The sequence below is a fragment of the Osmerus eperlanus genome, chromosome 19 (genome assembly GCF_963692335.1).
Source record: "Osmerus eperlanus chromosome 19, fOsmEpe2.1, whole genome shotgun sequence".
NCBI classification, from domain to species: domain Eukaryota; kingdom Metazoa; phylum Chordata; class Actinopteri; order Osmeriformes; family Osmeridae; genus Osmerus; species Osmerus eperlanus.
The window spans coordinates 8,963,247-8,983,244 of NC_085036.1; the positions used below are offsets into that span (position 1 = coordinate 8,963,247).

Genomic DNA, 19,998 nt, shown 5'->3' on the forward strand with positions numbered 1-19,998 from the left:
GAAGGTTGAGGTAGTGCTGTGCTAGACAAGTCGTCAGAGAATATCACCACATAGTGGTTGCGCATTTACTGAATTGTATTCAAAGTTGGCACGTGAAAAGGGTTAGATATGCGTAGTAGGTGCTCCGTAGAGATGGACCATTAGATTTTTGTATATGGACTACGTGTAGGTTAAAGGCAGTTATATTAACATTTTAATTAACTTTATATTTTAATATTAAAGGTAAAACGATACACATTTCATTTTTCAGTAACGTTTTTCGGTAAACCTGGTGCGTATCTGTGTCCGATTAAAGTGTTATCGCAACTCTTATTTGGTTTCGTCTCTGCACAGTGGAACGTTCTCAGAACTCATTAGACACATGGACTTGAAACCTTGGAACCATCGAGCCCGTTTACTGGAACTGACAATATTGTGGTACTGCTTTATGGTAAGTGCTCTTCAAAATCAACGTGTACACATTTAGATACCAACAAACACACTCACTGTCACTACAAACCATATCCTAAAGACGCTGTGTGTTTTAATAACTGGACTGCACCTTTGTGTGAATGCTACTTTAGTGTTTTTCTGCTTGTGGTCAGGATCTTGATGCAATAGAGGAGGCCAGACAATGCAAGGAGCACGAGTACAGAACAACAGCTAGAAACTGTCTACCCTGCATACAATGTGACTCAGGACAGGAGTTATCCACGGTAATTACTTCATGACATTGCTGAAGTATTTGTGAAGGCTTATTGAACAACAATTTTCAAACCGTGACACTTCATATTATTTCTGTTGTCCATCAATGTCAGTTGGTAAACTCTTAGATATTCTTCAGAAGATTAAACAGATATCAACTGCCAACCCTATCCTAGACGATTTAGCCCAGCAGAGGAAGGTCTAGGGTACCACTGTAGACTTCTCCAAAAGAATAATTTTTCTGTGTTTCTCTCATAGATTTAGTCAGATCTGTCACAGATGACTAGCTCCTGCAAACAGTTATAGGGGCTGTCTCAGACCCCCAAACAGGTTTTTATAGTGTAAAGATAGCACTGAAAGGGATCGTTATACCCTGCTTTCAACTTCAACAAGTTGAAATTAGTGGCTCATTCAGAAAAATGTTTATACCTTGTAAAAGTCAAAACTGCCCTGCATATTTTTTGAGCAGCTGATTTATTCTTTGATCGCTCACTCAACATTTTATCCGAAGGTATCCCGCGTGTATGAGAGAGGAACAATGTGGTTTGATGCTAGATAGAACGCAAGTCACAGGTAGAGGCAACATTAGTAGCACCTCCGTTTTGTATCTTTTATTTCGTTTTCTTTCCGTCCCTGTCAAACAAAGGACCCTGAGTTTCTTGTTGTTGCCCTCCTAACCCCCCACCCTGTAGAACATCCTCAACTGTTGGGTCCTCTGTGTTAATCCCCCCAGGAATGTGGCTTTGGCTTCGGAGACGGTGCCCGCTGTGTGCCCTGCAGACCTGGGCGCTTTAAGGACGACTCTGGCGTCCAGAAATGCAAACCCTGCCTGGCATGTGGCCGTGCGAGTCGCCTCCAGACATCCAACTGCACCGCCACCATCAATGCTGTGTGTGGTGACTGTCTGTCTGGGTGAGAGGCAGCCAGCAATCAACTCAGTCCTCGCAGTAGAGGGTTGATATGTGCCAGTGTTATCCTAGATGTTTTTGTACTCGCACGTCACACAGACTGCGCTGGTATTTTCCTCATATTCTCCAGGTTCTATAGGAGAACCAGGTTGAGTGGGTTTCAGGACATGGAGTGTGTACCTTGTGGAGACCCTCCCCCTGCTAATGAGCCTCAATGTGAGTCCTGTGTTTGGATCCGTCATCTCATATGTTCTGTCTTTGACTATACTCACCACACTCAGTTGACATTGTACAAAGGTGTATGAAACCATCTTTAAGTTATTTTTGGTGACATATATATGTATACCATATTTGTATATGCTCACATTCTTTATTCTTCATGCTAAACTCAGTGACTGTTTGGTAATGGAGTGTGAACTGGCTGGCAATTGAACCTCTGTGTATCTTGGCAGTCACAATAATTGGACATGGGAAAACATACACATTTCTCAGATCTAGCAAGTTAGTGTAATGTGCCAGTTTCTATAGATATTCTTAGTGTTAAAATAAAATAATTAGACTTATTAGTATTTTCACCTTACTGCATCAAAACAATCAATAGTTAAAGTATTATTTTCAGAGGGGACTCATGCGGGCATTATTTCATAACCTTAGTATATCATCACAGTAAACAATAACTTTTATAGGATTAATTATGTTAAAAGAGAGATTCCTATCATGAATGCAGTCATTATTGATATGAAGTCTGTAGACATTTGGTTACTTTGCCCCGCTGCACTCCTGCAGTTGAAATGTGAAATTCTTATGAAACAAATAGGTTGTTATATCCCAGAGCTGAGGGGCCTTCCAACTGTAGTCTCACTGCGTCTCCCTACATACCTGGACAGAATTTGATTCATAGTGGAAATGTAGGAAAGTCTTGAGAACGACTTACCTAATGTGTCTCCACAGAAGCACAGAACAAAATTACATTTTGTACTGTCAAGATGGTTCATAAGGGACACAGCATTTCAGTTCACGTGTTGATTAATGTACAATTACCTGTGCTTGTCTTTCATCCACAAACTGAACCTACACTCACTTCCTGTGGGATCGACTATACTGTATATCTATACATATACAGTATATACTTTGATAGTGGGTGGAGTGTGGTGCCTCATATTGCACCTGAGGAGATTTATTTAGAGAAATAATACTTTTGAATCATCATCCGTGTGTGTGTGTGTGTCTGCATACACAGGCACCAGCAGAGTGAACCTGGTCCCCCTGTCATCTGCGGTGTCCAGCCCCCATGACAACGCTCTGGCTGCGGTCATCTGCAGCGCCCTGGCCTCGGTCCTCCTGGCACTGCTGCTGCTCTGTGCCACCTACTGCAAGAGACACCTGGAAAGGAAACCTCATGGTACTTCAGGCCCCTCCCTCATTCTTCACCAGCCAACCAGATGGTGCGAGGATGATTAAGTGAAACATTTGTTTTTGCATGTACATATTTTCTTCTTCTTCAGAGCCCTGCCAGGAAGGACACTGTGATGCAGAGTTCTCCTGCTTGGAACATATCCAGGTCCAGCACCTGCCAGACTCTTACCAACAGAACAGCTGCAACTGTTACCATGTCTGGGGCCATACCTCCAGTAGGATAACTCTCTGTTCTAGGCAACACTTCCTCCTCCATCAATAGGCAACACTGTCAAGTTTCCTTGATTCAATATTCTCATTGATTCAAGTTCAAAACCACATTAACATGGTAGTATTCTTTTGTGTGCTTATTTTCCTGTCTCGTTAAGGAGTGTTGCACTGTCCATGTTGTGATGAGCCTTGCAGTGTGGGTCATATCAGTAGCTACTGTCTCTGCTGTTCTCAGATCAGCTATGACGACAGGTAAGAGGTCACCTGTCTTCAGTGTGTTTCATGTCAAATGTTAAGTTTGATAGATGCACCCTCTGTCTTGCCCTCACCTCATCCTCTTGTCTCAAGCTTCTCCAATCCAGGGAGTGAGACATTCTCTGGATGTCAGAGATTCGCTGGCAAGGAGGTACAGATGGAACTACAGGAGAACACTACTGTGTGAGGAGAACCACCATTCCCAGGAGGAGCCTGAAGACATTCCCACAGAGGAGATAAGAGACTAGAGGATGGTTCGTCAGCTAGTGAGGTCAGGTGCTAGAGGATACACACTAGTAGATTTGATCTTACAATATTGGAAATCTGGGGATTTATAATGGGCAGAGAGGAATTATTTGATTAAAAGGGTAACGTTGAAGATCCTTGTCTACCTTGAGAGCAGACCAAATGTCACCAGGAAACATAAATACTTCGGCAAATATCGTTGCACTCACAGTAATCTGTACATATAATTTGATTAAAACATTTCAATAAGTCATTTAACTGTCATCTTTGACTATTGTAATTTATTGGTTATGATAAGGTTAAGATTCTGCAATAATGTTAATGTCACAGACGCATGTATATCTTCTTTTCCCCCCAATTCTAGCATTATCCTGGCATTATTTCCCCTCTCATGCAGGCCCACTTGTGAGGCTGTTTTCAATAATGAACTTTTGCATTCAGTGAATAAATGATTGGAGTGAAGCTTGATTCTATCCCAGTGGAGTGAAGCCCTTTGAGGCCGGTGCAGTCAGACCGCTTCCTCTCATCTCCGCTCCAGTGAGTCTTGATTACCTGTCATCCCTCCAGGATCCCTCAAACACAACACAGATGCCTCCTTATCCTCCATGTCAAAACACTGGCAGGGTGACAGCCAGTCTGGGAACCACCACTCCACATGCCCCCATTCTACTTCTGTCCGCCTTGATAGGGTTTTCGGTTTCCAATTGTTGTAAACGCAGTCAATGAAGCTGGAGTTTCTTACATTTCACGTAAAATCTGTTTTATTTCAATCCATTGTATTCATATCCTGGTGGATAGGAACTTCACATAGAACTGCATTCACACTAAATTATATGAACTAATTTCCTCATTCTCACTCCATGCATAATAAATCGTACTTTAAAAACAAACTTTTGTAGTCAATATATTTTATTCAGGCCTAACTATGAGCCACTGTATGTCAATGTGTTATCTGCACTCCTGAGGATGTATCTGAATACTTGATAGAAGTGTCACTTACAGATGAGGTCAAAGGTTAAAAACAGTCATAGCAAGCACTCTTAAGTATTCAGTCTCACAACTCTTCAAATGTCCACACAGGATAAGTGCACTAATGGGTTAATCTGTGTAATGAGGTAAAAGAGGACATAGTTCAGTAAAAAAAAAAGCATGTCTAATCACGTCATGACAAATCGGTGAAGGTTTCAGTTGTATCCAGGTCTGCTACTAAAGCATCTACCAATTCCTCCACGGTAGGAGTCCTTTGCAACATGCCTATAAGGTAGCCCAAGACAGAAAGGGAGAGATGGGAGAAGGAGATTATGTAAAAGTACTACTAAGTATTTCTACGAACAAAGCTACTCTGAAAAGCTGTCTATTATTCTTGATTCAAACACACTTTTTCCTGAACAAATGTCTACCTTTGATGGACAAGTCATGAAAGGAGTTCAACAGGTCTTACTAGAGTGGTTGTAATTGGTCAGACTTCCCACTTAGATTGGACACTTTAATCTGAGTGTGTTGCCAAATCCCCTTGTGCTTTCAGTAAAATAGTGCTGGCAAGTACTGGTAATATGTGCCATTCTGAACAAAAGTACAGCTGAATCTCCATCTCACTCCCACTTTGAGACACAGATGGAGAATTACTGTATTAAATACAGGATTGACTGCAAAAGCTTCAACTGACTGAATTTAAGAGTGGGTTTGGCAACTTGTCTTACCCTTTCATAATTATGAAATGTAATTTATGTCACTCAGTACCAACACTGAATACAGGGGGCGGGCGGGGGCATATGGAGGTAGTGATTACCACTATTACAGCAGTGATACAGCTATTACATGTTATTATGGGGAGTCAGGTGGCTGAGCGGTGAGGGAAGCGGGCTAGTAATCTGAAGGTTGCCAGTTTGATTCCCGGCCGTGCCAAATGACGTTGTGTCCTTGGGCAAGGCACTTCACCCTACTTGCCTCGGGGAGAATGTCCCTGTACTTACTGTAAGTCGCTCTGGATAAAAGCGTCTGTTAAATGACTAAATGTAAATGTAATTACCCATCAAGGGCAAAACAACTGCCATCAAAACCCTGTAATCATGAAGCAATCAATGCCTGGGCCTCATCTTAATGCACTGGCAAAATAAATATTGTGCATCAGGGTCATTGTGAAAATACAACCCCTTCACAAGTAAGGCAAGTTTACCCGGGCTGTGCGTCCGACAGATTTGGTTGCGTCAGCCAAGCTCTGCTGACTTTGAAAATATAAAGGATACAACAAAAAGAAACTTGACTCTACATGCCCTGTGTCATCGACAGATTGCGCAAGGAGGGAGCAAAGTGGCCGAGGGAGGAGAGTGTGAGTGTGTTACCTTGCACCATCAGCAGGGGCTCCTTACTGCCTCCATGAGCCAACATCTCCCGGCGGTAGCGCTCTCCCATTTCCCTTCAGGCACAAAGACAAGGTGTGAACCAGAGGCTAGGCTTGTTGATAAAAGGCTCCTGCACTCTCTGTCAGCTCCCGTACTGACATACGCACGTCCTCGACAGAGTGGTTTGGCTGAAACTCGGGCTTAAGCTTTCACTGCCAGTGACAGGAACCTCACACGTCAAGCTCCCGCAAAAGAACCAAAAGCAAAACCAAAAGCACAATGCTGGGGCAGACATAACACCCCAGGCAAAACAATCCTGGATATCTAAAACCGTAATCCTCTGATGTGCAATCCAAGGAGTCACAGGGATATCTAAGGTGATTTTGCATTCCTCTAATGCACAGTTCTCCTGTTCCTGTCAGGACAGATCGTTGGTGTGATTTCAGACTACAAGTGCTGAAAGTGTTATGTCTAAATCAGGGAACACGTGACCAAAATCAACCTGACAACCCCCCAAAAATATTTATTGTATGCCCAGTAAGACAGACAAACACTGGAACATTAGTATTTAATCATGTCACCCTGTCTTACCGGTTGAAGGGGTCCTTGCTGAAGCACTGCCTCCACACCATGGAGGCCACAGCTCTGGACATGAGGTAGGAGTAGTACTTAGCCCCGTAGCCAATCAGGTGGCTGAATCTCAGTTGCCAGGCCTGCAGGGAAAAAAGGTATCGAAAAACACGACACTGGTACATACAGCAACATGGTCTAATATATCATTACTTTTTGACGTAAGTTTTTTTTTAATGTTTGGTTTATCCAGTCTGCTCTCTCTACTTCTACTAGGAAAATATTAGCTATTTTCTAAAGTATACCTTTGTGGGAGCTATAGTATTCCATCCAGCTCATGGACTGTGATGAACAAGATAATTTAGTCCATCAGGACTATTTGGTCAGTTGAGGTTTAAATAATGTCAAGGGACCAACATTTTTGATCAGTTCATCTGTGGACATGATGTCTCACAGCAGGGCAGTGGAATGGTTTTAGATCTTAAGACAAGAAAGAGCAACAACAGTCACAAGATAGTCTCCTTGAGGCTCCTGCCAGTCACTGTAATTCTGTCCCCCTAGCTTGGACAACACAAGAGGCCTTCATCAGTAGAAGTGTTACGAGTATTTGCTGTACATACAGTGTTATCAACTTACAGTGTTTGGAACATATGGAAGTCCGTAGAATTTCTTCTGCACCTCTTTTAAGAGGTCTGTTGTAGACCTGTTTTGGGGTTTTCCATGGTACACCTGATCCAAAGCTGCATAGAAAACCTACAAAAACCACACATGTTTCTGCCTCACCTCAGAACGTTTATCATCACATTTGCTGTAGTTGGTAGCTAGCTAGTGTGTCTACTTGACATAATAACTGTATTATGTAGTTACCTGAAGTTGAGTGTCTGCAGCTCCACAGATTCTCTTTGAATCACAGAGGCGAGACACCATGCTTTTAGACAGTGGCTGGAAGAGATGGCACGAAACATGAAATGTTGTCATTAGCATGTAGTAAAGTCTTTTTGAACACTCCACTCCACCAGATGGCTTGGTGGGGTGGGGTGGGGGCTGAGGTGGATGCTGTTGAGACACAGAGATAGACAGCAGAGCCCAGAACAACTAAGGACATATGTTTGTAAGTGAGTCTACTAGGATAAATTAGCCCCAGCACTAACCAACACACATACAGTACACACATTCAGTAGACACACCAACAGATATCACAATGTGAGCTAACTCGAGCTAACATATAATAATAACAATGTATACATTTAGCGGACGCATTCATTCAAAGGGACGTATGGAGGGGGATTCAAACCTACAACCTCTTGAACTGCAGGTAAATCTCTACCACCAAGCTATACCTGTCCCTGTATTCCTATACCTATGACCGTGTGTGTGTGTGTCTCACCTGTCCAGTCTGATAGTGGCGAGCAAACTGATTCACAACACGATAGTCTGTGGCAAAGTACTCCATGAGGATGGAGGGAACCTCCGCAAAGTCAGTGGAGCATCTAGTCCCTGGAGGAAGAAGTGGGTGAAGCAGATGGTATTAATGTAGCTCATTGTTACATTAATAACCAAAGCCACATACATAACCCCCCTCAAAAATCCAATGATTTCCCGTAAGAAAAGATCTATGAAAACGTCCAATATTTCTGGTAAACCGATGATTGTGCAAGCTTCCAAGGTCATATGACAAAGTCCGGACCTGTGACATGCTGGTAGCGTGTGCGTCCCAGCATGGAGTGCATCGCGTGGCCCATCTCATGGAACAGGTTCTCCATCATGCCCGGGGTGAGCAGGGTGGGGGTGCTGCGAGTGGGAGGGGGCAGGCTCAGCATCAGCACCACCACGGGGAGCTGGTACTGCCCGTCCTCCATCAACCGCCCCCCGCGAATGGTGAAGTGGCAGTCCTGGGGGGGCAACACCGGGACAGGGGGAGATGTGGAGTGAGAGAGGGAGACAGATCTCACTCTCTCAGTCCCAAGCATGTTTTTAAGGGTAACTTTCCTGCACCTGTAGAACCTTTAGACAGGAGCCTGTCTCTTACCTGGTTTGGTTTGTCAGACCTCCTGAAGAAGTCACAGTAGATGTATCCCAGAATTCCCTCTGTCTGGTGAACCACCGCCTGTAGGGTTTGGATAATGGGATGAAACCACTGTGGAGGACTGGTCGTGGGGTAGACATGAGTCTGCTGTCCATCTAAGCATATTTTTCCGGACTGGGCAGGGAGTGGTAGTGAGTGAGTTGCTGTTCGATGGACGTGTGGTCTCACCAGCTTGCGGACGTCCTCGCTCCACACCTCCCCAGTCATGGGCTGCTGTGTCTGGAAGGACACCCCCAGCAGCTGGCTGAACAGGCCGTTAAGACCCTCCATACAGGCCCCCAATGAAAAGTAGGGACTATACTGACTGGGCTCGATATCATACCTGCAATGACATTAGGCGTTACACCAGGTCATGCTACGTCAGCAAATATTTGGTAACACGGGTTGATAGAGGGTTGCTAAGGAGTCCTAACAACATAGTGGAGACTTAAAGCAACGCAGCCCCCTCTAGAGTTCGAAGACAGGTGGTTCCAACATACTCTCCAGTTTTCTGACGAACTGCCTTTCACCTCAGACAAACAAACTAAACGAACTAAACAACAGAACAACACATCACTGCTTGTTTACCTTTCTGCTCGCACAGCACAACTGAAGTAGGGGTGGTCCCATGGCATTAGCTCCTGGGAAAAAGCATATTTAGAAACTGTAATAACCTGGTTGTCCAACATCTTCTAAGACATTACTTTGAAAGCTGTTTACACGGGATGAAGACTCACCGTACTTCTGGTGTTCATTTTGACCTTCACCTGCCTCATCATACTGAAATCTTTGGCAGTTCTGTGGCAGAAAAATTGAACATGTCACATGAGAGTGCAGGTTTTCAGTGAGATTGTGTCACTGCTTCTTGGTGACACAATAACATACCTGTCTGAGAGTTTGTCTGTCAGCAATTCAAGGAATTTCATTACAGTCTCTGAAAACGAAACACAAAATGGAAAATACTCATCAGCATAGAGATATCCAACATTTTATACACATCTCCACTTGGTGTTGACTTCCATCTCCATCCTTTACAAGTGACAGAACCTTCACAAACATGTCCAGAGGTCCATTTACCTGGGTTCTTAGCCATGGTTCCCTTCAAGGCCCTATGTGCAAATGACTCATAACCCACTAGCTTGGCAAGCTCATCCCTACAAGCTAGCAGCTCATCCAGGCAAAGCATCAGACTGGGGTTGGGGTACAGAAAGATCTTATATGCAGCTTCCCGGACCTATGAAAAAGAACACGCACAAAGATAGCAACTTCGGACAAAATTTGCTAACTACTAACAAGTGGAGGATGAAGATCTTAAACACCAAGTTTGCAGTGAGTTAATGGGCCATTAAGCATAACTGGATGCAATTTCAATTATTTGCCACATGCAAACCTAGCACCAACAACAGCTAAATGGATGGGAACCCAATGCAGAGACACATGCCAGTTCATCTGGAGAGTCTGCATGGAATCCTCCTATCTGGATGCAGTTGCCATCTATGGAGAAACAGTGTCGGATGTGCTCTGGAAGAACCCTCTTCTCTACCCTGTTGGGCAGATTACAGCCATTCAGAAACTCATTGTTTAGATCCAGGAGATTGACGTTGAGACTGACAGCCTTCCTTCTCTGTTAAAAAAAGCCACAAAAAACAATGGGAGGTAATGTTCAGGTTCTGCAACAAAATGAGCTTCGGTGAGTTAGTAACTGTTTAGCAGAGCATTGATATTCAGAGGAATTCCACTGCATATCCATGTATGATGAGCTATTGAGATGGTATATTACAATATACTGTGCACTGTCGTGACAGATTGTTACAAACCTTTGATTCATCCAGGTGAATTCCACTAATCTCAAAATCAAACATGAACAGTTCTGCAACTCGTCTGAAAAGTATCAGAAGACAAAATACAATTTTAGATTTTCCTTTTAATATGTTTTTACCCATTTCTGCCCAAGACAGGTCTTACAATGAAGACAAGTTAGTAACACACAGTAGGCCTACACACCTTGTATCTGGATCCAAGGACTCCAGAACCTTGTTGTTATCCAATAGGTTCTTGAGACTTCTACACAGCTCAACATTTGTGTTCAACCTATCATGAGAGGAGACATTAAACATCATGACAAACACTTGCAAAACTTGCTTGTAATCAGTCTAATTTGGCTACTGGACTGGGCAGGGCAGGCTCATACTTTTCTACTACTGTACCAATGTTTAAGCATGCTTTTTCAGCAGCTTCGCGAAAAGCAGGATCTGGGTGGCCAACTTTGACAAAATCTGCCTGCAAGGAGTAAAAACAGCAGGTTACACTATACTTGTCTGAACGGAGGTTATGTATTGGTAAAAGTGGTACTTTTTGAGAATGTCGAATGTTGCGTTTACCAAGTCTGCTACTTTGCACAAGCTGTCTGACAACTGGTCAAAGGACTCCACTGTAAGTGCACCTGTTGGGCAGCGGCAGGCTCTGTCAACCAGTTTCTCCGTTTCTTTGAACGCTCGCTGCTGGGCCACCTGGAAACCTTCAGGGGTGCTCAACTCTGGTATACCAAACAATCCCTGAGCAAAGGAAATGCATGCCGAAATTAAATTATAAAGGTCAATGATAACTTTATATATATATATGATAACTCGTCCGACCTAATGAGGGATGTAGCCTACTCGACAAATGGGGAAACCCAGGTCGACGTGTATGTGGGCTAGAGCATTGTTGCCTGGAACATGTTGCTGGTCAGCTTTTTGAAACTCCGACTCTGTCTTGAGAGAGAACGTACCACGTTTTTCTGAGACACTTCGGATCTCCTCTGCTGTGCATTGAAAGCAGCTCCGACCGGGGACCACGTTGTGACATGTCGTGATAATGTCCTTGTGTTATTCCTCAGAATACTAACTAGGCTTTGACAAACCAACATTTTTCAAATATCAAATTGTGATGACCCAGGCTCTCATTGGGTTCTCATGGGTAAGATCTAACATTGTAGGCTATGCATAGCCTATGCAGTGCAAATATTATGCACGCTTGAGCTTGGTGCTGTTGTTCCCTTAGATAACTAGTTATGCTGAGAAGGTATGGCCCCATTCATTTCTACACTAAAGGTTGGCTAACGCAGGTCATTGAGTCGTGTTTACATCCACATAAAGGTATTATTTTGTTCCAGTCAGTACTTTCGGAAGTTCAACCTGGCTAACAACATTAAAGACAATACGGCTGAGTGTCACGATAAAAAATATATAACATAGTCCTAAAATAAAATAAAAACATAAACCAGTTTATTTTATTTTAGTCACAAAAACATACAATGAGTTTGTACACAAGCAACGAAACTGCGGCCATTCTTTTACTTATATGACGTAGGCTGTCTCGGGAATGCCCCCAACATATGACGAAAAGTACAAAAGCTTACAAATATAGGCTCACTTTACAGCTGCAACGGTGTCATCGTAAATAAATGGACATATAAAGAAATTTTGTGAAAATTAGGGGTAGCAAGAACCCCCAAACCTGAACTAAACTGTGTTATAACTTTCTTAAGTTGGCTGAAGCAGTTGGGGGTGCTGTCCTTGGTGCTGATGTTAGTGGATATCCGAGAGTGGTCTATAGGTGATCTAAACACATGCAAGTTTTTAGGGGCATTGTGTGACTTTACATGAACTAAAGTAGGCTATATATGGAAATGGTAAACGGATCTGATTGAAACAATGCTAAAGTTACCTACCCCGTTCGGTAGGGTGTACCATTAATTATAGGCTGAGACAGTCAAGTTTTGTATTTTAAAATTTGTAGATACAATTTCTTTAATCAACAACTGAGTTAACACTATATTTCAGACTTTCACAAGAGGGTATATTCTGAGTTATGGGTAAGCACTCAGAAACCTTTGTAGATATAACACAATTCATGTATGACACACAATGAGCAAACAAACAATTACAATATTTTATTGTTTTGTTCATACCAATCATTACACAGAGAAACATCTATAAACAAAGGAAAAACTGTACACTTGTACTTTATACCTAAAAACCCACATGAATATTGCTACTGCTGGTATGTGTATCTGACAGGTCAGGTGGATGTACAGTTTGTCTCATGGAATCTGAGGAACTCACGGTATGTTTCACACTGTTATGTACGTCATTATCTTGGCTAAAAACACATATAGAATTTTTTTTTAACCATCCTCATAATGTACCGTTACACACTGTATATAGAAAGTTTGAAAACCCTTTTCACAGCAGCTATACAAATTTATTGCGATGCTATCACAGAACGGAGACAAAACTAATACACGCAATGCACAGGCCTGATATAGGGAGAACTCCAGTACTAGGGAATAGGTTTATTTTGCAGAATGGTTAAGAAAAAACTGCATGAGTACAAGATTTAACATATGGAACACAGCTTACAAACATTCTAAAACACTTTTTGTCCTCATTATAAACAATAAAACAAATGTGTTTCCCCTTGAGTAATTCCTCCCCACCCTCTACAATACAGGTTACATATACCGTCCCTCATATAGCCTATGGAATGTTAGTCTCTCAGGCAAGCTCTCTCAGTTGTTTCAGACTCCTGTAAACGATGGGCTTGCATTGTTCTTAATGCAGCAACCTGTCCCTTCCCTCCCCAACATCGAAAATAAAACCATTGACATTTACAATGACCGTAATTGTTTTGGAGATGCAAAAAATGTGGGATGCGATGATATCCCCCGTCTCCAAATGTACTTTTTGTTTCATAAAAAAATGTGTTTCTACAATCAAACTACTAAAAAACCTGCTTTTAGAAAATAGTTGATAAAAATATTCCCCTGAATTGTACAAGAAAAAGAGGTACAGGGAGCACTGATAAAAGATGTGGTTTGAGAGATGCTATTCTGCTGCCTCCTCCTCTTCTTCTTCTTTCTGTTCAGCTTCTTCCGTGGCTGGTGCCTAAAATGACAAACATCAATGACATTTCTGCAACAGTTTATGTGCCTTACCGTGACTATCTTGTGCAAGATCTGTGATTTGTATTGTCAAATTAACGTTTGAAAATAACTTTTAACACACATTTTTTTCTTGTAAAAAAAAGAAAGAAAATACAAGTACAAACAAAAACTGCAATCCCTGAAGCCCCTTACCCCTTCCTCGGCTTTGGCTTCTCCATTCTCAGCGGGAACGTCCTCCTTCTTCTCCTCAGGCTTAGCTTTCTCTACCTCCTTTGCTTTTTTGGGCTTAGCAGGTGCCTTCTGCAAGTGCACATGTTTGAAAAGTTGAAACACGGATCTTGGCCTTTGATTTTCAACCATCTCTTAGGAGTAACTATTTTAATACATAGACTTATTTTACCTTTGGCTTTGGCTCTGCTTTTGTGGTTGTGGTTGTGGGTTTCTGTAATAAAAAAAACAAAACATGTTTTGTTGACTTCCATTATATGATTGAGTATGAGGAGAAGGAAGAGGAAGTGCATTCTAAAGTAATCTTAGATGTTGGGAATATACTTACATTTACCAATCTCTCCGATCTCCTTTTGGGCTGCAAAATATTTCAAAAAGACATTTGGAAAGTTTAGTTATCAAGTGGACTGATGCTGACCTCTAGTGGAGAAGTAGTTGTATTGTATTGTAAGTTAAAGCTTCCTTGGTAACAACAAAGTAAAGTCTTCCCAGATGTAATGCAAATAATTAAATTTAATAACGGTTTTGATTATTTACCTCCGCTGCCTCAGCGTCATTGTTAGCCTGTGATAAAAAAAAAAGGATTAATATAATTGTAATACTACAGAATCTTAACAGTGGGTTTACTGAAGGGGGAGGGGCCGTTTAAATGCCAATGGTCGCGTATAATGAATAGGCTACGTAACCCGAATAATACCAAGAAAATTATTTTAAGAATTCATAAGTTGTTCCACAGATATCACTCATTTACAACACCAAAAAAGAATATGCTATTCCTTGATACAGTTTGCTGAAGTAATTTACACATTCGCCAATGATTAGATTATTACAAGCCCTCCCTGCTCGCTTTGAAGAGGAGGGGAACACCGACTCCGCCTCCTACCGACGCATTCGTTCGCTTGTAATACATGGGACTTGCCAGACTAGCTCCCCACCGACCAGTGTGATATCTGTTCCCGCCATTCATTCGAATTTCGCACTCCGACACCCTCAGCGATTCTCCGAATGGTTACAGAATCGACTAGAATCCCCAGCAACAAGAGCGGCGCTGTGATGTCGTAGAATCGCCATTGCATAACCCCGAACTGGCACGAGCAAACAAAAACACGAAGAGGCACTCTAACGAAAGCACGGGATAATATTATGATTTAAATAAATGCAAATGTGTGCACTTGTGCATTGACATGCATTAATTAAAATGTGTCTGAAAATGGCAATGGTTAGCCTATTGACAAATAAGTCGTCCGGTGTTCATCTTTCTCAAATGGGTGGCCATGACACCAACACTTCATGCCCTTTGAGAAGAGCCTTAGAGTCTTGGTTCTCCGCCTACTATGCATTGGACATCAGTACTGTCCAGAAATTAGATTGCATCTGGAACGGCTATTCCACATGTAGGTTTGTGCAGAAGGGCATTCTAAAAACTAAACTCATGAACATATACATGCGACGTTCTTTTCACTAAATGATCGCTGCCTCCAACTTTCTCTGCAGAAATGCCATCTCACGACGCGGCTACCTACGCCTCTTTGTCTGGTTACAAGCTAAAGTCTTATTTGTAAACAACCACGACACTGCCAGTGGAAAATAATCGCTTATAAAAATCCACTTGCCGTAAAACATGTTTTATATATTTTACATGTCATACTTATCAAAGTATAAAATCACTGCATGAACAAGAACCCGCCACTTCCCGGATCAAAACAGAGGGATACGTTTTAAACCGATACGTGCACAGAGCAGTGCAACAATGTTGCCATTGCGCCCAAACCAAAGTAGACCACATTATTGCTACATTTGAACATCTACAGCCTACGTGTCGCTTAAATACAGTATTTCATGAAATATTTGTTATAGGCTAAAGATGCATTAATTTAACGATCTTAGTTTACTCACTTTGCTCCTTTTAGGCATGGCTGGCTTGCGTTTGTATAAAAAAAAATAGAGAAATGCAAAAGAGAGAAGCAAGAAAATACCGTTCAATGTTCAGTAAAAGATTCAAACAGTACGTTCTATTACGGCGTAGCAAGACGTTAATGTTCCATTGGAACAAAAACTAGCTCAAACCGGATTGGATTCTCCCCCTCCCTCCCTCCCTATTCATTTCATTATAGCCCCAACCTGATGGACAAGACACTCTCCGCCCCTGGGTAGCCATTGATTGGTCTGAGGAGTCGTCAACACGTTTTCAAATCTTAGCGAGATACCTGTGTGGGTATTCTTACATGCCAATCAGATCTATATTTATTTGTCCTTTCTGTGCAACCTTTGGGTGTATGGGGAACCGGACCGACTCAATTATAATTTTGGGGAGATATTGTAACCTACTGCATCAAACCGTGTCCAATTGTTTGATGTAAACGACCTGTTTATTATTATATTTGAGAACTAAGATAACATCACACATCCAGCACAAAGTGCGACATAAACATGCTTTGAACACGCATTTACCATACACAAATAATGGACGTGGCATTAAAGACATAAACGAAAATAGTTAAAATGCCGGTTAAGAAAGGGGATGTGCTTCTCTAGTAGCAACGGCTGGTGTAAATAATCGGGGGAAAATGGCGACCGGGCATGTCTGGTTACTGGTTTTAGGATCTGTGATCTTGTGCAACCTCGTCAAAATAATGTTGCCGTCCATTTCCTCCCATGTGAGTAGTCTATATTTACACCGAGACGGTTAATGTAGCTCGTTGACCATTTAAATCCGTGACTGCTCAGTTGCAATGTCGGCCAGTCTTTTTTTAGGACATTATGTTCATTTTTCTGCTTGTGTGGGATTTACTCCAACGTCTCTCGGTTTTAACATATGTCAACTATTTATAGCAAAATGTCGATGTTGTACCATGTTTAGTGCGTATCGCACCCCTAACTAATGGACATTATAAAGTCCGATTGTTGTAAATTGTACATAAATATTTAGCCCCAAAATCTAATTTAACCCACGGTTGAACGTTGCTGTTTTAAAAGGCAAGATAATCATGTCCAGGAAATAAATTCAAGATGAAGTCTGAAAGCCAGCCTATAAACACCATGGTTAGGATACCTAATGGACTAATATTAGTGTATAGTGGAGGTTAACTGTCCATAGAAACAAAAGTTGAAAAATGCTGCCCTTGGGTCAATTACTATAGCATATATTAATCCCTCTTAATCTGCAAAGGATCCATTCTAATCCCTCTAGTCTCCTATATAAATCAATCCTTAACCTTCATGTTATGCATGTCACACCTCTGTGCAGTTCACTGTTCCTTTAAACAAATATTTACTATAAAATGTTTTTCCTGTTCCTTTCTTATGTCAGTTATCCAGAGTGTTTCAGAAGAATGCAGAGCAGGAGGTGGAGATGAGGGCCAAGATTCAGGACATGAAGAAGGAGCTTTCATCGATCAGTATGATGGACGACTTTGCTAGGTACGCGCGACTCGAGCGCAAGATCAACAAGATGACCGACCAGTTGACAACGTTTGGTAAGACACACAGGTTTTTGTTGCCTAACCATGTTATTTCACAAAACAGGTGTAGCTCAGTGGTTGAGCATTTGACTGCAGAGTTTAATCTCCCCCCCCCCCCACCTACTTTACTTTGGATGCAAGTGTCTGCTAAATGAATAGATTGATGTTCTTTTCCTTCTGTGATGTTGTATACCCCACATCTCATGTGTTACATGGAATATCCTCTCCAGCAGACCCTTTAATGTCCTGAATAGTCATAAACAAGTGGACCATCTTAGCCTTTATATTGCCTAATGCCACAGGGTGAAAGTGAGTCAGCCCAGACAGATTTGTATTCCGCTTGGGTAGTTGTGTCAAATTGCATAACTGTGTAAATATGTATCATCATGTCACCTGAGTCTGCCTTTCATATTCCTTAATGGTTTAAGTTACTGAAATATATTTGTTTGTTGTGATTATTACTCCTCTCTCGTCAGGGTTTGTAGGCGGTAAAAGTCTGGCGTTAACATACACATCGCACCATCTGTTTGTGGGTCACTAGGCGGCAAATGTATGTGAAGGAAGGAGGGAAGAAGAGAAGAAAAAAGTGGGATTTGTGGGCGGGCCTTAGATGACAGTGGTGCGTTGACATGGGGGGGGGGGGGGGGCTACCGTTACAGCTGCAGCCTCTAGTCCAGCCCTCCTTCACTCTCTCTCTCACTCTTGTTTTTCTCTCTCTCTCTCTCTCCCTCTGTCTCTCTCTCTCTCTAATTTTCCCGCCCAGGCACTTGGGCATTGACAGGACCATAAGGAGTAGGGAGTGGGGTCTCCATTTCAGGAAACACTCCATTCTTTACAAACTACCTACCCTGCCACAGTTTAGTCACTTATCCAAGTCCACACTCAGCTCACTGTTACACAAGACACTATGAAAAGCAGAACTCTAAAGGTCCAAGTTTCATGTTTTTTCAACACTTAGCATTAATGTTGAAATGTTACACGACACTGTGTGAAATTTGTGTTTTTAAAGTTGTTGCATTATAAGAGGTGCGGTGTGACTAAGTGAAAGGCGTATTCATGGAGTGGATTGGATGAAAGACCTCCCATAATCTTCCTTTGTAGAGCATCAGGAGGATGAAGGAAAAGGTGACCTCCGACATGACACATTTCCTGTGGCTTGACCAAAGCTTCTTTGAGGAGGGGCAACTTTTCCCATCTCTCTATCCCCACCTTCTTAGCCAGCTGTCTTTCAGTCTCACCTGTTGGTCGTCCAGCACTACTGTGATAAACAGTCTTACTGTGTGTGTGGGTGACAGCCTAACACAAACATTACGCTGAAGTTGTCTTCTCCCTTTTGTTTACAGTGAAGTCCAGAACAGCACAGCAAGCAAAAACAAAAGGGGTGGTTAACGTTTTGTACTATCTACTACAGGTATGTGATGTCAAACTGAAATATACAGAACGTGTAGGAAGTCATTTGAATATTCATTCGACACACTACTTCCTCAATGAGGATCATGAGAAGGGAGTGGGGGAGAGGGGTGGGAGTGTGACTATGTCTCTTGCTCTCTCTTCAATCCCTTGCTTTTTCTATTTCCCAGGCTGTGTTGATGATCTCCCTGATCTGGCACTACTGTGCTGACCCAGTGACTGTGCTCCCCAGTAAGTGGATTTCTCCTCTGGAGCGAATGGTGGCCTTCCCATCTGGAGTGGCAGGTAAGCCAGATTATTGCCTGCCTTGAGAGAGGGGCTGTATGAACCACCAGTGGCTCAGGGTCGACATTCAAGGACACACACAGTGACATAAGTGTTTATGCTTAAAATGTTCGAAGCTACACACTATTAGGCTGTAGCTATTTATGTGAAGGATTATCATTGGTAGAAATTTAATGTTGTCCACAACAGAATGGCAGTGCCTGGCCTGAGCTGAAAGGTATTTGAACCTTTAAATGAGGGTTTACAACATTATTACGTACACTACCAGATCCAGGGAGTTTTTTTTGTTCCTTTTTAAAATCCCATTTTCCGTGATCTGGGTAAAAACAATTGGGGGATTAAATTGGTCTTAATTGATGTTCTCCATATTATTGACACCATATGTCTATGATAAGAACATTTATTTGTCTGAAATGTGATAGTGTTATTGTAATGGGGCTACTGTGGGAACCTCTACTCATGTGTTTCAGGTGGGGTTGGAGTCACCTGCTGGCTCGTTGTATGTAACAAGGTGGTCGCCATTGTGCTCCAAGCTGCGGGGCGATGAGCTGAGGACTCGGCACTTCCTGTGGATGAGCACTTCCTGTGGATGAACACTTCCTGTGGATGAACTGGAGATGAGGGGCAACTTTGCTGTCTATTGTGACCAAATGATGCACTAAACAAATATTTGCAATTGTTCTCATGTATGTCATTTGATATGAAAGTGTGTAAATAAAGTATTTTCATACATAGATGTCTATTTTGGATTTGATTTCCAATATCTTAAGTTTCACTAAGTAATTTTTTGTGTCTCTGGACTAAATGGAAGAAACCAGCAAGATTGTGTGTGTCACCATGTGCCACCAACTATTTTTGCTATGACTAAACTGAGCTTTTTCAAGGAAGTTTGTAGTTTTGTGTTTGTGATGTTATGGTTATGTACAGCGACCAGCGTTTTTTTTCAGCAATTATCATTCCATGTTGTTCCATGCCTTCATTTCAACATACC

At 42.2% G+C, this 19,998-nt stretch overlaps 4 protein-coding genes across 9 annotated transcripts; 2 read left to right on the forward strand and 2 right to left on the reverse strand.

Annotated features, from left to right (window-relative positions):
* Window positions 1-25: 25 nt before the first annotated feature.
* On the forward strand, window positions 26-4,591 carry LOC134039829 (tumor necrosis factor receptor superfamily member 19-like). Of its 2 annotated transcripts, none has more exons than XM_062485932.1 (9): window positions 26-222; window positions 334-430; window positions 585-695; window positions 1,418-1,596; window positions 1,723-1,808; window positions 2,833-2,994; window positions 3,098-3,223; window positions 3,377-3,470; window positions 3,567-4,591. In XM_062485932.1, the coding sequence occupies exons 2-9, from the start codon at window positions 362-364 to the stop codon at window positions 3,658-3,660; spliced, it is 921 nt and encodes a 306-aa protein (XP_062341916.1). In that variant the 5' UTR covers window positions 26-222; window positions 334-361; the 3' UTR covers window positions 3,661-4,591. The 2 variants fall into 2 exon arrangements, with proteins under 2 accessions (XP_062341916.1, XP_062341915.1); XM_062485931.1 differs by having other exon boundaries at window positions 43-165.
* A 19-nt stretch (window positions 4,592-4,610) lies between these two features.
* mipepb (mitochondrial intermediate peptidase b) lies at window positions 4,611-11,761 on the reverse strand. The gene is made up of 19 exons (XM_062485933.1): window positions 11,467-11,761; window positions 11,078-11,251; window positions 10,888-10,976; window positions 10,701-10,787; window positions 10,514-10,577; window positions 10,138-10,320; window positions 9,774-9,930; window positions 9,582-9,630; window positions 9,434-9,494; window positions 9,285-9,337; window positions 8,886-9,039; window positions 8,661-8,738; window positions 8,319-8,523; window positions 8,019-8,128; window positions 7,499-7,573; window positions 7,268-7,384; window positions 6,653-6,774; window positions 6,062-6,135; window positions 4,611-4,973 (listed from the first exon to the last, which is right to left on the reverse strand). The coding sequence occupies exons 1-19, from the start codon at window positions 11,602-11,604 to the stop codon at window positions 4,882-4,884; spliced, it is 2,082 nt and encodes a 693-aa protein (XP_062341917.1). The 5' UTR covers window positions 11,605-11,761; the 3' UTR covers window positions 4,611-4,881.
* An 854-nt stretch (window positions 11,762-12,615) lies between these two features.
* Window positions 12,616-15,929, reverse strand: hmgn1b (high mobility group nucleosome binding domain 1b). 2 transcript variants are annotated; one of them, XR_009932774.1, is made up of 6 exons: window positions 15,748-15,929; window positions 14,389-14,415; window positions 14,180-14,209; window positions 14,015-14,065; window positions 13,816-13,920; window positions 12,616-13,624 (listed from the first exon to the last, which is right to left on the reverse strand). XR_009932774.1 is itself a non-coding variant. In XM_062485278.1 (6 exons), exons 1-6 carry the CDS (start codon window positions 15,763-15,765, stop codon window positions 13,565-13,567), a joined length of 285 nt encoding a protein of 94 aa, XP_062341262.1. In that variant the 5' UTR covers window positions 15,766-15,926; the 3' UTR covers window positions 12,616-13,564. The 2 variants fall into 2 exon arrangements, 1 of the variants encoding a protein (XP_062341262.1); XM_062485278.1 differs by having other exon boundaries at window positions 13,816-13,923; window positions 14,024-14,065; window positions 15,748-15,926.
* A 4-nt stretch (window positions 15,930-15,933) lies between these two features.
* LOC134039415 (guided entry of tail-anchored proteins factor 1-like) lies at window positions 15,934-19,739 on the forward strand. Of its 4 annotated transcripts, none has more exons than XM_062485276.1 (5): window positions 15,934-16,062; window positions 17,162-17,327; window positions 18,656-18,723; window positions 18,893-19,007; window positions 19,478-19,739. In XM_062485276.1, exons 2-5 carry the CDS (start codon window positions 17,204-17,206, stop codon window positions 19,552-19,554), a joined length of 384 nt encoding a protein of 127 aa, XP_062341260.1. In that variant the 5' UTR covers window positions 15,934-16,062; window positions 17,162-17,203; the 3' UTR covers window positions 19,555-19,739. The 4 variants fall into 4 exon arrangements, with proteins under 4 accessions (XP_062341260.1, XP_062341258.1, XP_062341261.1 ...); XM_062485274.1 differs by lacking the exon at window positions 15,934-16,062 and adding an exon at window positions 16,104-16,508; XM_062485277.1 differs by lacking the exon at window positions 15,934-16,062 and adding an exon at window positions 16,665-16,710.
* The last annotated feature ends 259 nt before the right edge of the window (window positions 19,740-19,998 follow it).

Excerpts from the sequence above, each read along its gene's own strand:
- LOC134039829 (XM_062485931.1), top strand. Across the intron at positions 1,597-1,722 it reads TGTGGTGACTGTCTGTCTGG|GTTCTATAGGAGAACCAGGT; the intron begins GTGAGAGGCAGC and ends CATATTCTCCAG. Across the intron at positions 2,995-3,097 it reads CCTGGAAAGGAAACCTCATG|AGCCCTGCCAGGAAGGACAC; the intron begins GTACTTCAGGCC and ends CTTCTTCTTCAG.
- hmgn1b (XM_062485278.1), bottom strand. Across the intron at positions 14,066-14,179 it reads GATCGGAGAGATTGGTAAAT|AAACCCACAACCACAACCAC; the intron begins GTAAGTATATTC and ends TTTTTATTACAG. Across the intron at positions 13,924-14,023 it reads AAGCAGAGCCAAAGCCAAAG|AAGGCACCTGCTAAGCCCAA; the intron begins GTAAAATAAGTC and ends GTGCACTTGCAG.
- LOC134039415 (XM_062485274.1), top strand. The coding sequence starts at position 16,419 with ATGGCGACCGGGCATGTCTGGTTACTGGTTTTAGGATCTGTGATCTTG. Across the intron at positions 16,509-17,161 it reads TGCCGTCCATTTCCTCCCAT|TTATCCAGAGTGTTTCAGAA; the intron begins GTGAGTAGTCTA and ends TTCTTATGTCAG. Across the intron at positions 17,328-18,655 it reads CGACCAGTTGACAACGTTTG|TGAAGTCCAGAACAGCACAG; the intron begins GTAAGACACACA and ends TTTTGTTTACAG.
- mipepb (XM_062485933.1), bottom strand. The coding sequence starts at position 11,604 with ATGTTGGTTTGTCAAAGCCTAGTTAGTATTCTGAGGAATAACACAAGG. Across the intron at positions 11,252-11,466 it reads AAGTGTCTCAGAAAAACGTG|GGATTGTTTGGTATACCAGA; the intron begins GTACGTTCTCTC and ends TCCTTTGCTCAG. Across the intron at positions 8,524-8,660 it reads GGTCTGACAAACCAAACCAG|GACTGCCACTTCACCATTCG; the intron begins GTAAGAGACAGG and ends TTGCCCCCCCAG.